General features: G+C 41.1%; 1 protein-coding gene across 1 annotated transcript in view; it reads left to right on the plus strand.

Moving 5' to 3' along the window:
- The window catches only part of LOC104410308 (glutamate receptor ionotropic, delta-2-like), a gene marked incomplete at its 5' end in the record, with an annotated part of 299,373 nt that overhangs the window by 227,274 nt on the left and 55,010 nt on the right, over nt 1-17,089 (plus strand). The window contains 1 exon segment of the mRNA XM_010020436.1: nt 3,366-3,532. Within this exon segment, the coding sequence (XP_010018738.1) occupies nt 3,366-3,532 (167 nt within the window).

Below are 17,089 nucleotides of genomic sequence, written 5' to 3' on the forward strand. Positions count from 1 at the left end.
ATCTGCTATGTGGAAATGTAGAATCAGGGATGCGGATCTTCTGCAAGTAGTAAGATATGTATTACAAAGAACCGTTTCTTTTTCCAAGGAGCTTTTGCTTTCATTTAGTCCCCATAATTGACTGACTGTAAGCTCCTTAACTTTCTCATAATGCAGAGCTAGACTTTCTGCTGCTCATTTTGAGGCCCGAAGTGGAAGTCTTCTCATAGCTACTGCAATGCTACGAAATACATGCTTCTCGTAGTAAGAGGAAGAGAGGGAAGGATACGGGGTTTTGATATTTTGTTCTGAAATTCCCTTCTCCTTTCCCACAGAGCATCATCCCCCTTTTGATAGTGTAGTTATCCCATAGTTGTAGGTGCAAATCTGTGAAATGTCAGCAGCATTCTGAGTATGCTATACTCTAGCAAAATTTTATTCTTAGATCTTTAGGCTAAAACCAGTCTTAAGCTGCATGAAAGATCCATGGGCAGACAGTTTAGGCTATGAATCTCAGAAGAAGGGTATGCTAAAAAGGGAATCATGTGCCCTCTTGAGCTGCCAGATAACTAATTCTCTCTTAGCAAGACAGGTGTTTCTCTCATATATAAAAATTAAGAATTGGAGGCAGTTCAAAATTAATGTCACTGCTAATGGGAGGACTGAAATGAGAGATTTGGAAGGAAAGATTAAAGAAAGCTGTATCCAGCTCAGCTAAGTAACAGAAAGGTTCATCAGGAATTGTAAAGTGTCAGCCCCAAAGTGGGAGTGTTTAGAAGTGAAAAGGGAAAAATAACTAGAAATGACAGAAGAAAGTTATTTTTTATAAAAAGTAGTACAAATAAATACACTGAACAGCTATGAAAACTGTCAGGCTGAGGAGCAGTTCCATGAAAAGAGTGATTGCAAGCACAACGGTTGCAACTTAGGTTTGCTCCATGGATTTGAATTCCCTAGGCTTGTAAATGGATAGGGCAGAAATGCTTAAAAGGATGTATTTTACTGCATGGAGCAATCACGTGACAAATGTAGATGGCTGGGATGATCCCTTCTGGCTCTTCAATCTCTTTCCTGCCCCACAGGCTTTAACAGAAGCTCACTGTGATCTTATCTATGAAACACAGTATCTTTGTGGGAACCTGAACTGTGATGTTATCAGGTCTGCTCTAAGGCTCTTATATATACGACTTCATCACAGATATTATTGGCAGTAAATGCTTTTACTGCTTTTATATATTTTCACTGTGAATTGTTACACAGCCAGGCAGCCAAATTAAGAGAATTTCTCGTGACCAGCTGAGGAGCTGATAAGTCTCTTTACTTAGGTGAATGCAGTGCCCTAGGATACTAAAAGGGTGGGTTAGGACAAAAGCAGGTGTCAAAACATAACCCTCCACTCTTGCCATCACCTCAAAGGTTATCTCCCTGCATGTGAAATTACTTGTCTTTTGAACCCCACTTTTCCTTAATTCCTTTGTTTGCAAAGTCCATCTGATCCTCCTCAGGATTCATTTCCCCCCTTCTCATCTTTTTCTGAGCTTTTGTCTCTTATTTCCCTCCCTTGCTGTCTGCACATCATGATTCTTTTTCAGGCTGAGTCATTATCCTTTTCAATGCTCCTAGGAAGGGGTTTTTTTCTTAGTTGTGTTATCTATTTCTTTAGCCAAGTGGTGCCTGTAGGAAGATCAGAATAACCTAAGCTAGGAAGAGCTCTGTGAGTTTCAGTGCCTGTAAGACAAGCAGACAAGCTGTATTGTTTCTTAACAGCAAGTTCACGTCCATCCCTTATTCCCTGGCTTTTTAGACAGACCTAAACCTTCACTGGGAGGCCAAAAATAAAGAAAACTATTGACCATTTTCAGACCCAGAAGATTAAACTGACCCAATCCTGCACTGGTGTGTGTGTATTTTGAAAAGAATCTTCTTTATCTTGCCGGTCCTGTGGAGTCCACAGATAATATTGCTCCCTTTTTGCTCCAAAATCTGCACAAATCCTCCCTGTATCATGCCTATGAATGGAAATAGGAAATACTCCATTCCCAGGCCTGCAGTGAAAAGGAATGTGTCCCAAATGCAATTTGTTCCTTGTGCACTACATCTTGTGAGCAAGCAGCCGGTGTGCCTTGCTTCAGTAACTTTTATATGTAAACAGTCTTTAAAAACATAATCTACACTGTCGAAGCCTAACCTAAATGATGTACTGACATTGCTTATTTTGATATGCTGAGTTGGTTTTGAATTCTCTCTGGATTGCCTGGCCCCAGATGGCCTTTTTGCATTTTGTTTACTTTTCACTTAACTGTCACATATTTATTCCCTTTAGATGTACAAAGTCAATGGGTTCAGCCTAGTTTTACAGCTTAGCTGGCTAATATGGCATTAGGAAAGCACTGAGTGAAGCCAAGCAGAGGGTCAGGAAAAAAGCAGTGTGGTTCTTCAGGTCTGACATAGACACCAACAGAACAGAAAACTGTCGAAGATCTGGTAGAGCAGGTAGAGATTGTTATTTTTTTCAGAAAAAACATGATTTGACTGGAAAGTAAATACCCACTGAAATAAGAAGGATTTGTTTAGACTGATTTTTAAAAAGCTTGCTTCTGAATAAATGCTGAAATTATATTATGCTGAAATACATCCCACATATTTAAATGAAAAGAAAAATCTGGATTTGTTTCGAATGTGAATGGGTAGCACAATGTTACTTTAAAAGCTTTTCAGTATAATGAGTTGGTTTGTGTGTATATCTCAGTGAAAGTTACAATGACTTACATGAACTTGCTGTACAAAAAGTCCTTGAAAATATATGAAAACCCTTCATGATGAGAAAAATAATTGCAAAACATCTAGCTGGCGTGATCTTGGCCACAATCATACACAGAGCCCAAAAACAAATTCATGACACCTATGGCAACCTGAAGCATGACTGAAATGTGGACCATCTTCAGTGGTGGTCTTACATCTGGATAGCCATGCTTACTGTCCCACTGTTCTCCCAATGTCAATATCCACCTTCCTCTAAATGGCTGGGTTTACAGCTGAAAGAAAAAAGCTTTGTGGGAGATTTGGGGTGGAATTTAGCATTGATGGAAGGAGCCTGATGTTTCCTTTGTTTCTTGAAGAGAGACAGCACAGCTCTCCTGCACAGCGCTGTTTCACTGACACCACGTTGGTTTCAGATCATGTTTCTTCCACTCCTGCAGAGGTGCTTGGCCAAAGCACTGCATAGCAGCAGTCACAGCACGCTTTTTGTGTTGAAGGCTGTTGGGCACCCAAACTTCACTTCTTTTAAAGAAGAGAGAGTGCAGAAACTGCCACATTTTTAGGTATACCAACCTCCTTTTGGACTGGACTGTCCATAGTCTGAGCTCTTCCTCTGTTGACCACAGGTGAAACACGGGAACTATGCCTTTGTATGGGATGCAGCGGTACTGGAGTATGTGGCCATCAATGACGCAGACTGCTCTTTTTACACGGTCGGGAACACTGTGGCAGACAGAGGATATGGGATCGCACTGCAGCACGGCAGCCCCTACCGAGATGTCTTCTCACAAAGGTAAGGGTTTGGAGAAGGAGGAGCTGGTCCTAAGGGAAGGTCTCTCTCAGCTCTGGAACCTTCTTTTAATTTAATTTTCCATGAAGGGAAACATCTTGTGCTTGCAATCCAGTCCATTTCTTACACAGGCATTCATTTCCTCGGAGACACAGGATTACTCACTTTCCTAGAAACATCGTTAAAAATACTTTGCGCTGCTCTAATTTGAATTGTTCTTGTTTCATTTGGAAAACATTAATGAGATAGGCTAAACTTCATTAGCAGGAAAATGAGGAAAGAGTTGAATCGTTTGTTATAAAGGGACAGCATAGTTCAACCCTTCTTGTTACAGAAGCTGTTTCTTAAAGAAAAAAGTAAATTGGGACACTGATGGGAAACCTGAAGGGGATGTACAAGAAAATTCGATGTTTCAGTGAAAAGACCCCTACTAGTACCCAAAAGCTTAGATGCTTATCCCACTACTAATCTATCTCTTGGGCTACAACAGTGAGGTCTCTAGAGATGTTTCTGGTACTGTGTTTCTATGAGGGTCAGAATTAGTAAGTTAATGTATGTATTGTGCCTTTGCAGTGTTTGTGTTTCACTCTGGTATTGATTCCTAAATCAGGATGTGTGTGAAATGTGAAAAACAACCAAACATTTAAAAAGTATTGTATCTGCAGTCTGATTTTTAGAAGATGTGGGCTAATCTCATGATCCTTTTTCATTCTGAACCTATTCCTCAGCTCAGTTTCTAATGATTTGTGTTAGAGGCATGTAACAAAATTTTACAGTTACTGTGATGGAATTTCTTCTCTGTGGTTGCCATAATGAATGTGAACCCTTGCGTCTTAAGAATATGCTTCATTAAGGCTATTGCATTTGCCTTCCATCCATAGGATGAGGTAGGGGGAAAGTAGTCAATAAGTGACAGTATGCAGACTCAAAGGAATCACTGTCTGCTCACACATACTGCATGAAGAGAGAAGGCTTGAATTCTTTGAATCTGTTCTATGTTGGGAGTGATTTCGTTGAATTTTGTGCTGACATAGCAGTAACATAATACAAACTCTCGCAGGATCAATGAAAATTTAATTTCAGTGAACCTTATATATACTTTATATATTGCAATTAGCTTTATAGTCAGTTATGTACTAAATACTTTGATATGCCAGCTATGATCAGGCTGGCTCAGCTAAAAATCTCTGTCTCTGTAATGTTCAGGGTCTCCATGCAAAACAAAGGAGTAAAATTTCTTCCTGTAATCTTCCTAAGAAATGCTTCCAGAGATCTCCAGTGCTAGTGAAGATGTTAAGTCAGACCCTTCAGAGCATTACCCCTGTAAGCTTGAGGACAAAAATCTGAACACATAGGGGAGTTTCACAGGCTGTGACTTTATTACCAAATGCAGCGAGCCTGCCAAGTGGCAGAGCATGGCTCATGTCCACACAGATGAGCATTCTTCATCTCTGCCACCACCGCTCTCCAAGTGAAGGTGAATGCATCCAAACCACCCCTTAAGGACTGTTTCTGGCATCATTTATATACTTGTTATAGTTCTTGGTACATGGGGGAAATGGTCATGGCTGGTAAGCAATTAGCTTTGTCACAGAATTAGGTACCTGGAGAGGCTAGGTTACATCTTCTGATGCACTATTTTCAGCAGCTTCTGGGTCATTGGTCTGTGCAGGCCTGACATTTCCAAGTACAATTTTGTTTTGTAAGAAAATTTCAGCATTTCAGTATATTACTATATCTTGAAGCTGTAGGAAAGCAGGAAGAAGCATAAAAATGTGCACATGTATAGCTCTCTTTATCTAAGGATCTTCAAGCAATATTTAAATATTAGCATCTCTCAGTGGAAAGTAAATGTCATTTCCATTTAATGCTTAGGGAATCCATAGCATAAGGAGACTTAAATGAATTCCCAAGGCTAGGTGTTTTCCCTGGTGAAATTGGGGATCATAGTCACTTAGATTTCCTCATTTTCCATTTCCTGCTATAGTTATCAGAGTTCAGGTGGATAAAGAAAGAGGTTATTTGTGAGATAGTGGGCCACAGCAGGGTCTGTAGGCAAAACTTAGCACTGATGAGAAAGTAACTCATAACATTATCAAGAGTAATGGTTGAACAAAGAAACTGAAATTTGCTTGGAGTGATGCTACTTATGGGAGACTTTAGAGAGCCTGAGATATATATTCTGAAAATGTGTGTGCTGGCCATTAAATCTTTATTTCTATATTATGAAAGCATATTATATCGCACTTCTAATTACGTCCATAAATATTTACAGTCTGAAGCTGTGAAATGCCATATAAGAAATGAACACATGAAAGAGCATGCTTACAAGGTAGCTTACAAGATTTTGTTTGAAAAACCCTTCAGTACCATTCCTTATGATTACTTCCATGTGGTTTTCACAAATCATCCTTACTTTTCTTCCTAATGAAAAAGCTGAGCAACCTTCAGCTGCTGCAGCCTGCATGCTAAATAGAGAGGGAAATAGATTTCACTGTATAGGATTCGCAAATGTTCACATGAATATTTCACATTCTTTAATGCAGCAGGGAGTTGGTTTGAAATATATTGGCATTTCTTGATCTTTCCCAAAATAAATATATTTATGTGAAAATACAGGGCTTCTCTTTTATGAAATTTCATATAAACCCATAAGCTGTACAGTATTAAATCCCTAGGGGGCCGCTTAAAAGGTCTGGCAAGCTTACTGGAGATTTTGGTCTCAGTGCAGGAAGTATAGGCATGAGCTTAGGGCTTTTCATTACCTTTTCCGAACATTCAGGCAATACCCAGAGAATCAGGAAAAGCGATAAAGAGGTGTAAACACAAACCACGTCTCTGCAATGCCATGGGCTGTGAGTTGTAGTTAGGATAACACCGTGGTGAAGTTGTTTAGGCATTTGGGGTTTCCAGAAACACTTTTAGGTTTGGGATGTCTGCTATGTTTTCTCCAGGGGATTAACACATGCAAAATGCTGTTGCCTTTGGGGACTGCAATGATATTCAACACCTCTGTTAAGTATTTGAGTCTCTATGGGAGTTTACCCATCGTCAGTCTACTTAAGAAAGGTATTAAACCTGTGATCAGTTTGAAATGCTGGGGTGCCATCAAAACACATCCAGGACCTTGCAAAAATTAAATTGTCTGATGAAATTTCCTCTCGTAACTCGTGGTGATTGCGTGCCCCTTTATACCACAGGCAGTCTGAGTTGTGCTAAAAAGAAGCCTGGAACAACCGAGAATGTGGTGAGAACCAAAGCCATGGTGATGGTCCTGTGGCCATGTACCTGTGTTTGGGATGTGGGACCACTGCTGATGACCTCCTGGTTGTCTGGTACCCACTGCACTGAAGAAGAACCCAAGATGTGGTGCCCTAAGCATGCTGAAGAGCCGGTGCTGACAGCCACCCTGCTCTCAGCCTCAAAGTGCTGCTACTGGCTAGTGCCCATGTATTTGCATGGGATGCAGTCCTAACAGTATGGAGTGATCCTCCAGTTACCAAGGAACCATAAAGTGAAAATGCTTATATTAGGCTACAGCTACATTAACACAAAAAGGTTCAATATACACCTGGTTTTAAATTTATACACTTAAGCAAGTATGGTTCAAGAATGTGCTGACATTGAAGTACATTTGCTTGCATTGGTTCATATTGTGCTTATAATTTCACAAGTGTAAGGTGATGCCCTTTAGAGAGAAGAGTGAGTGCTCCCACATATTTGAAGTGATGCGGTTTAAAATCAGAATTATTCTTTCAAATGCAAGTTTGGGTATAGTGAAATATTAGTGGAGCATGTGGCAAAATGCACATCACTTAGAAACTCCTATACATCTGCTGGGCTTTAAAAAAATTAATTCTAGCCATATTACAGAAGATTAAACCCTGTACACGATTATTCTTTCCAAGGAAAATCAAGGAAATTAGACTCAAGGAAATCTAACATTTTGGGGATGAACAAGATGTTTTTGATGAAAAAAGTTATAACTTTCAAAGTGCAATGTCAGTATGCCTTCAAAAAACATTTTGTACAGGTACAGTTTAGTGAAGAAGGGTAACAAACTGAAACACTGTAAAGAAACTGGTCTTTCGGACCTTTCTTCTTCACATGCAGAAAATCTCTTCTAGGCCAAAACAAAGACATGAGCAGCAGTGAGTGGTCTGAATGCAGAATGAGATTGGCTTCTTGCTGTATTGGCATGGCAGAGTGACCAGCTGGGGTCTCACTGTCCAGTCTGTGACGAGTCTCTGACTAATGCCCTCTCTGAAAACAGGTGCTTCAAGTCCATCCTGAAAATAGACATGTGGCTGTAGCACAACAATATAGAAAATAATGTGGGTAACATCTGAATGATGGACCTATCATAGCATCCTGATGACTTCATTCACATGTTGCAGATCTTAAGAAACATGTCTGGCCATGCTGTTACGCAGCCAGTTGATATGCCCAGGTAGATTGCTGTCCCCTTTTGTTTGCCACTGAGACTTAACCTTCTGAGCACCAGCAGCATCCAGGCAGAGTGTCGGTTTTCTCTCAGTATATATTTTTCTTTCAAGGTAATGACAGGGGCTATAGTAATAGGAACTGCCAAATTTACTAGGAGAGTTTGAGGAGGATGTGTCATTTAGTTCATGAGGAGCTGCATGCTGACACTAAATTTGACACCTGTTACAAAGTCTTTTCAGCCCTAAACTTTAAAAATTCCATTGCACCCCTGGGAGGTATAAATATAATTGCAACCTCTTTTCAGAGTGTTTCATAGGATGTCTGTGCTTCCTACAGAGCAGCAGCAATGGCTCAGGCACTGCACTGGTGGCTGGCTTTGGTGGAGGTCAAGGAGGGGGCAGCAGCAAAGCGTTTGGATCCTGCTCACATCCCTGCTGCTACTGCTGGTTCTCCCTTCTTCTGCACTACAGTCCTGGCCACACAGCACATTAGAGGCAGAGGGAGAGGAAACACTAAGTTCATACTTACCAGAGGCCGGCAGTCAGCTCTTCACTTAAGTAACTAGAAGCTGTCAACACCAAGTACTGCTGAAAAATCAAGTCGTAGTTGTTTTGCCTTACTTATCTCCCAAGAGCATTCCTGTGTGTTCTGCCCCAAAGACTTTACTTTGAAATAAAAGGAAACAGTGACAATATTAAAAAAAAGGCAGGAAAGCCCTCAGAGCCCACAGAGTGGACTCTTGCTTACTGTTCATCAACTGTGTTGCCCCAAACGGCACTCACCCCAGCCAAGCATGGGCTTAGGAACGCTTAAGTTGTCTGTGTGCCAAAAGAAGCAGCAGCAGTTGCATACCTCCTGGTGGTCATCTGTGGGAGGTGGGGAATGTGGCAGAGTAATGTACAGCTACCATATAGCTTCTACAGAAGCTATTGCATTTGGCATAAATCACAAAAAGTAGCAAAAAGTAGCAAAAAGTTTGTGTTACTGCTTGAGAAGACAGTCACATCTTTCTGTCCTGGGGTTTGGGGGGAAGAGTTAGATACTTACAGTGATTTCCTCATGGCCACCCTGAAGACAGCTCACTAGCATCAAGTCTTGCACTTTCAGATGTCCAAAGCTTTGGAGGCAAAGAAGAGAGCCATTGCGTAGCATCTCAGACTGTTCTTTAGCAAATCAGAAGCTATATGCTTTAAATAAATGGTATGGATTTTCTCTTGTCCTTTTTTTATATCATCAGCAAAACCCTGAGTTTTAGAAAGTTCCTGCCCTCAGTCATAAATATATGTTCTTCCTGTCTCCTTGCTATTAATTCTCTCTCCTTAGATTTTCATTCTGTGTCTTGGAGGTCAATGACATCCAAAGACTCCAGTCCAAGGAAAATTACTTCCTTCCCAGCTACTTTGATTTCTTTTTCTGAGTCCTTGGGACTGTGTATCCCTTTCTTTGAGATCTTCACCCCACCTGAATTTTGGGTTTTTTTTCGTTTCTTTGGTTTGGTTTTGTGGTTTTTTTTTTTTTTCCTTAATGAAAACCCAAGAGGGTGTCCCTTACTTGCTGATTTATCTTTTACCAGCTATGGGCAAAGTCAGTGTTTTGGGTAACATCCTAACCCTGCACAGGACTGACAATAATAACCTAGTTGGATTTTTCGTTGTTAAGTACAGTGATCATCTGCAGAATGGTGAATGCATTATTAAGAGCTCAGCTTTGCTTTGCTTTGGTTATTTGCTTTGAATTTAAATACTGTTCTGAGCTGTATATATAACATTCTGAAGAACACAGCACGTAAACTAGTAAAATCCCCACCCAATGAACCTTTTTCTTATTATTCCAGAAAATGAGAAAACTCTGCATATTGGGAGAATGATTGGACGTGAATCAAACTCCTGAATTTAAATAGCAAACTTTAATTCTTATAACCTACCTTTAGATCATGTCACAAGTTCATGTTCATATAACTCAAATTACATTAGTGAGAGGAAAAAAAATCAAAATTAATTCCAGATTTCTGAGCAATCTGTCGTAAGAATCCAGCCCTAGCTGATTCAGATATAGGCACTGTTAATAAAAGCCTTAAATTCAGAGTAGCACGTAATAAAAAGATAGTTTCTCAGATAATCAGGATACTAAATAAAAAACCCTGTAGTAACACACCAATGTAATATTTCTTGACCACCCAAAATAACACAGTTTATCCTTTTCTTTCTGTCTATATTAGACTCACAGGGGTGAAACTGGGAATTGCACAGGCTGTAGGTCTCAAAGCACATCCACCTTCTCTTTTCCCGACTGAAGACCTCAAAGATAATCTGCAGTTGGCCTTCATGCCAGGAAACTCACCTTGTGGAAATGCTTCTCAGCCAGCCAGCTGCCTGCCCTCCACCTGCAGGTGGAGCTAGGGGTAGTTGCATTCTGCAGAGCTCATTCCCAGGCCACCGAATGCAGGCTGAAGACCTGTAACCTCCAATGGACTATAAGAAAACATGTAGCTTCATTCTGATTTTTGAAAATGGTATCCATTACTTCATATAAAGCCCTAGCAGAAAGTTTTTGTCCCAACACTATTCTCTCTTCTTCTTTCTACCAAGCCCACAACTGTCTGATCCAAGCTTACAGTGTTCTGTAATCCTGCATGAGCACAGTGCTAATAGCTTTCACTAAGGATGTTGTCCTTTTGCATCCAACTCCCACTAATGGCCTAATGCAGAGCTGCAGGTTTTGGAGATTCCTGCACTGTCATCAGAAGTGTTTCTGCACCTTATTTTCCATTCACATATCACTTGCTAGCGGGGGCTGCTGGCTGTAGGACCGCAGGGAAGCTGTGGCTCCCACCCATTGTGTTGCAAGGGCAGGAGAAATGGGTTTGTTGATTGCCAGTGGTGTGCATCTGGTGCTTGCAGGTCTCACAGTAAATTCATGATTAGAAATTGAGAGAGATGGAGATGCTACAGAAACACAGACTTTAGCAACTTTTTAATCTGCTGCAATATTAACTGATGAGGTGGGTTAAAAGTTTCTGCAGCAGGTCCGAAGTTTGCAACATCCATGTAATGGAAAATTAATTAATGAAAACATATAAAAGCAGCAAGCAGAGTAGTGGGCTTTTTAAATATACCATAATATTAATTGATGGGTAAGCTGAAGGATCCTGAAATAGCAGCACTGGGATGAAGCATGAGAAAGAAAATCATAAGGAAAAGGCATTTGACCTTCTTGCATTCATATAGCATAGAGCTTCATGATGGGACGGCACCTCTGCATCTGAACGATACTGCGGTGATGGAGTTGTTGCACAATGGAAAAGAGGTGCCATGAAAAAGAGCTTCATGCCTTCTCTTTTTCCTAATAAATGGAATGATTAGGAATGAAATCACTTTCAGAAGGGTCACTGCATTCAATGTTTCAGAAAGGCAAGCCGGGTGAGTTGTTTATGCATCTTAATTGCCCACGAACCACCCTCATGAAAACAGTCTAACTAACTGTAATGTGTTAAATTTCCAGTAGGTATCACTTTGCAAGCTATTTCTTACTACTTTCTATCCACTTCACAGCTTTAGGCACCTCAGACTTGGTATGTAAAATGACCAGATATTACCCTGCAACATGTGTGCAGTACAGCCATTGGAAGCAGTGTTGCTCATCCAACTATATGGAAGCAGCATTTATTTTAAGCTGAGTTGTTCATCTGTTTTAAAGTTTTATAGAGTGAGTAAGTGCATGGCTGCAGAATTTGAAACTGCTTGGTTATAAATCTAGTGACAGTAAAGCTGGAAGTATCAGTGAGTGGCTTCCCTCCAAGCACTTACCTTTTTATGAATTCCTAAAGAAGAGATTAGGTTTACAGTCAATGCATATGTTCCTGTAGTACACTTTTTGCTTTCTGGCTACCTTCTCTTACATTTATGTGCATCAGTCTTGAGAGGAACAGGTTTAACTTCTCACTCCAACTGAGTTGGGCAGGAGCATTGCCTTTTAAGTGGGGTGGAAAATGAGTGCAAAGCTTTCCCTGGACATAGGAAAGATCTGGGCATGCAGCTGTCTTGACGACTGAACATAATAACCGCAAATAAAGGTTAAGCTCGCCTACCCCATACCAGCACTACCTGCCAAAGATTCCTGACTCTTGACCTAAGTTGGTCAAAACACTGATCAACCTTTTTCGGTTAAAATGAGCAAGAGTAGCGAAACAGGAGAGAGTAATAGATCTTCTCTAACTCATTTTGTTGGCTTAAAAGGTAATTAACCTTTAGCTGGACCATAAAGATAGTCTTCTGCTGGTCCTGTTCTCCAGATAAAAATGAAAGGCTTTTGTCTAAAAATAAAGTTTTTTTTCAGAGCTGAAATATGAATAGTGAACTTGATGGTATGACAACTGGAGGGATTTATCTATTCCTGAGCTAAGAATTTTGCTTCCATCCGTGGAACTGTGCAACAGGGGTTACCTGCGCCTGCCATAAAACACCTGTTATTTGTCAACTGTCCTTGAATCATCAGTAGGTGAAGAGGTGCTAGCCTTTACTTTGTTACTTCAGTCAAGTTCAGAGATAGGGAAAGGAAAAAAGAGTGTGTGGAAAGTCCCCAGAATGTAGAGCCAAGAATGGTAGCAGGGTAGTAGCTGTGTTTGAACCAGAGGTGTCTTCCCTTTCTGAAATAGGATGCAAGGAAGAGGAAAGCTGGCTGCAGGAACAGAGGGAATAAGATGAGAGGCACTGAGGAGAGGGAAGAGCTGCATGCTTGTGAATGATTATGGAGGGGTGGATAAGTGCTACGTTAAGTTCTTGTGTTAAGTTCCTTATCGCTCAGCTCCATGCAGGCGGGAGATTATCAAAGTGAGAAGTCTAAGGAAACTACCCAGAGAAGCTTTCTGCTAAGTCTCAGAGCAAACCGTTCGGGTAGGCTGCATCCCAGAGCAGTCAGGTGGAGATCAGGAGAAGTCAGACAGTGTCCCCAGCAGGGTCACCAGGATGTCTAAACACAGATTGAATTAGTGAAGATGGAAGATGAAGACAGTGTGGGGAAGCCTTTACTCTCTGAATGTGTGGGACCTCAGTATCCTTGAGATAAAAATGCTCTGGAGATGAGATATCACGAGGTCTTAAGGACCTCTGTCCAAATCCCAAAGAAGACTTGGTGGTGACAAGGAAACCAAGGCAGTAAGCTGCAGAGAGGCTCAAGATTTTTATCTGGCATGGTGTAAAATCTAAGTGGCTTTGGAAAGCTTCTGTGCTATGTGCTTCAGTTTCCATGCAGCCCAAGTGGGCTGCACCAGAGCCTGCAAAGGTCTGAGTCATCGGAAGCAGGCACGTAGGCACCTGGAGCACACATCCAGATGTCAACTGCTACAGGCATTGCAGAGCCTCTGCCCAACCCAGGCAGAGAAATAGTTCACAGACTTTGTCTGTAGCATTGGCCTGGTTCAGAACAGGCTCCCAGACAAGCACACCTTGGTTCTCTATTTTTGCGGGTCAAAACAGATAGAAGCATTTGCTAACATGAACCGGTTGGATATGTTGGATACTTTTGTTTGCACAATATGGTTTAGTGCCAATCATGTTAGGTTAGCCCAGAATAAAGCAGGGCCCTGATCCCAGCCATCATAGCTTTGATGACTTTTCTAAACACCAAATGCCTTTCCAGACCCAGGGTTTATACTTAAACATGACCTCATTCTGCTTTACAGCTGAGTGCAGGCAGAAAGAAAGGATGATATGGCTGAGGTGAAACTGTGCTTGCCACTTTTTCAAAGTGCCTTTGGTAATTTCCCACTGCAACCACCTGCACGTAGAGCTTTCAGTGCAGAGCTCTGACACTGTATTTGGTTCATACTTGGACTGCTCAGCTCAAACTTCCATTTGTATGCATTTATTCTGCTTCACACATTATGTTATCATCAGTCACTTGCAATATTTCAAAGTCACAGCAGTTTTTTTCTGACATACATTTGGCAGAATGAACTGCCTTGATTGCTATTATTACAGACTGCAGTTCCTGACTAAGGGAAAAGTCTTATATAGAACCAGAATATTGAAACTGCTCAATAAAACAATAGATAATGCAGAATAAAATTAGAGCAAATGAACAGAAATAGATGCTTTAAATGACCAACCAACTAAATTTAAAAAAAAAAAAAAAAAAAAAGGAGGAGGGAAGGTAGGATTTATAATCCTATACAACAGAATTAATCAGGAAAAATCTAATTTTTTAAGTTCATGTGCAAGGTGTTGAAAATGGCTCTTTTCTGCTGCCTGGTGGTAGGTCAGTAAAGTATGTCATGCTTGGACTTTCTGTTAATCAAATACTTTATCATAGTTCTCTAATGATCCCTCTGAATAGAAAGATTTTAATAATCAGTCCATTATAGTCACAGCACAATATAACGAGGGGCTTTGGCCTAGCCCGAGAGGGTGCTTACACTCCTGATTAAGTCCTGGTGGTAGTAATTTGTCATGGCACATGAGCACATCTCTCTCTCACATGTGCTTAGTAGCGTGCAGGGACTTTGCTAGTTCACTCTAAAAGCCCTTACAGTTTAGGACTGAACCCGGGGAAAACACACTTGTTTGGAAATTTAATGGTCCTTTTATGCTCACTTTAACTTAAAAAACCTTTTCCTTATATTTGCTACTGTTGTCTCCAGCTGAAAGAAGAGTATAACAATAGGCAGATTTCCATAGCAGTGAACAAAATCTGCCACTTAACTACCTGGCTTTGTAGATAACTACATACTACAGTTACTCCCACCAATCCAGAAAGGATACTAATAAGCATGAAAGGGCAAAATAACTTTACTGGGTGCAGTTTCACGGGTGTGATGCCTAAACATGACCAAAGAGATTATCATTAACTCCAAAGACATCAGATTCCTATAGAAAGCCCGTATGACAGATAAGCTCTTGTTTTGGGTTGCTTTGGTTTTTTTAATGAAATATTTGAATTTTTTAATTTAAAAACCAAACTCCATTACTCTGTTACAGTAATATTTGGAGAGAAAAGTAGCAGAGTAGTAAGCACAGATTTGAGAGCAGGGGCTTGAAGTTCCTGTCCCAGGACTGATTTTTTTGGCTTTGGTTGGAGTATTCCTGGAGCAACATGTGAGAGGAAGCATGCAGAACTGAGCCTTGAGTTAATTAAGAAGTGTGCACTCTATTTTTAATGTTGTTTGGTTGTATTAATTTCCTTGGGTTTGGAGGGACTTTAATTAATTAGCAACGGATCTTCAGATCATGGAATTACGCCAGATTTATGCTGGTTTAGCTGATGGGAGAATTTAATCCTATAAATATGTCTTTGGCATAATTTAGATGTAAGACTCGAGATTAACATAAATTCCCTGTTTCGTGGATATGTTCATTTCTTCTTTTGCCTGTGAAGTACTATGCAAAGCTACAGAAATGTGCCAGTTCTGACAGTCACACTTGTGCAGAGATCAGGGCTTTCAAAAAGCCACCAAAGTTCACCTGCAGCATCAAATTCACCTGCATTCTTCTGCTATTTTATATAAATCTGGAGAAAATTGTTAATTCCATATGAAAAAAGCAACTGAAGATGAAGCATGGTTAATACCCAGAGGAAGTGAAGGTTTGTTGATCATCTTCATGTCCTTCCTAAATCAGAAACATCTGAAATGCTTATTTTTCTTTTTTTGGAGTAGCAATCTTGCCCCAGGTCAAATATATAAGGCCTCTTGGAAATAAGGGGGTTTAGAAAGACCCTCTGACAGGCGTTTAACCCAAGAACAAATACATCCGTGCTTGTATATATAAGTCACTGTGCTGGCAGCAGCATTTATATTTTGTTTTCCCCCAAAAAATAAGATGTTTGTTTGTGTGGCTGGGCCGGTAGCAGAGCGCAGAGGAATAATGCATAGCAGTACCCTCTCCTCCTGATTTACAAGTGAAGGGGCTGTCACTCCAACCTGCAGCGGGAAACTGAGCTTGGGGAGATAAATAACACATCCAAGGTAACTCTACAAATCACTTGGCCAGCTGGCAAAGCCGTCACTTCTCCCACCACACTTTTTCTCCCCATTTTCCCAGCTTTTCCTTCTTTATTCCTAACGCAGGCCACATGGCTAAAATGGTTACTTGCTCTGAGGCCTTTATTGTAGAAGAAATCAGGGTGGTTTTGGTGTGTGGGGTTTTTAAGGCCTGAGGTTAGGAGAAACAGCCTCACTGCTTCCACTGAGAGCTGCAATAGCCGAGATTAAGAGAGACTGCAGGCTGCAGAGCCGGCACAGCCGCGCGCTGTGCACAGGCACAGCATCCTTCCTCTCCCTCCTGCCAGCTTTATTTCAAATTACCTGGTGCCTTGGCACCACCAGCTGTGTCCATTTTTCTGCCCAAAGCGCTTTCCTACTGCTGCTTCAATTAACACCAACCCTTTTAGCTGCTCCAGTGTTGTGTAGAAACCTGTTCTCCCTTGCAATGCCAGACAGGGATAGTGGTCTGCAGCGGGGCCCGTGGAGTGCAGGGGAGCATTTCCCATCGTGTCTGGGCAAGGTCTGGGTCCAGGAGGACTAGAGAGGGCTGACCCTTTGAGGTGGTGGTCTCAAAACCAACTCAATAACACAGCTATTGTTTGGGATCAGTGCTGTTGCTCATTGCGAAGGAGAGAAGACTTTGTATGTCCTTTTTTTCCCAGTTTCTAGGACGTGAGAGTGGTTTGTTTGTTCATTGGGCTGAACCGTCATCTTTTTGCTTGTGTTTGAAATAAAGCCTGGGTAAGTAACTGTCACCAGGAGACTTCTGTCCCTGGCTGGCAGGACTGGTAGCAGACCATGCTGTGCCTATTGCAATTCAAGATGATTCCCACAGTGCTGCATTTCAGGTTCAATTCTGAAGATCTGCTTGCTCACAGAGAAGCTTTCTCATCCCCCACAGGCACTTGCATACACACTAGTATCTTTTTCCAAATTGATGAAAAAGTAGAGCTGCCAGCCCTTCATCTTGTCTAGGCAATGATAAGCTCCTTGCTAAAATGTTTAAATGTTACAGCCCTTTAGATCACTAATATACATCCAACTGATCCTGTGCAGCTGGAATCGCCGGGATGAAACTTAATAGTAATGATGCAGGTTATCTCTGTGTAAATAGCACAGTATCTTTATTCAGCAGG

Source organism: Nestor notabilis, unplaced genomic scaffold (assembly GCF_000696875.1).
Source record: "Nestor notabilis isolate BGI_N333 unplaced genomic scaffold, ASM69687v1 scaffold4268, whole genome shotgun sequence".
Lineage (NCBI taxonomy): Eukaryota > Metazoa > Chordata > Aves > Psittaciformes > Psittacidae > Nestor > Nestor notabilis.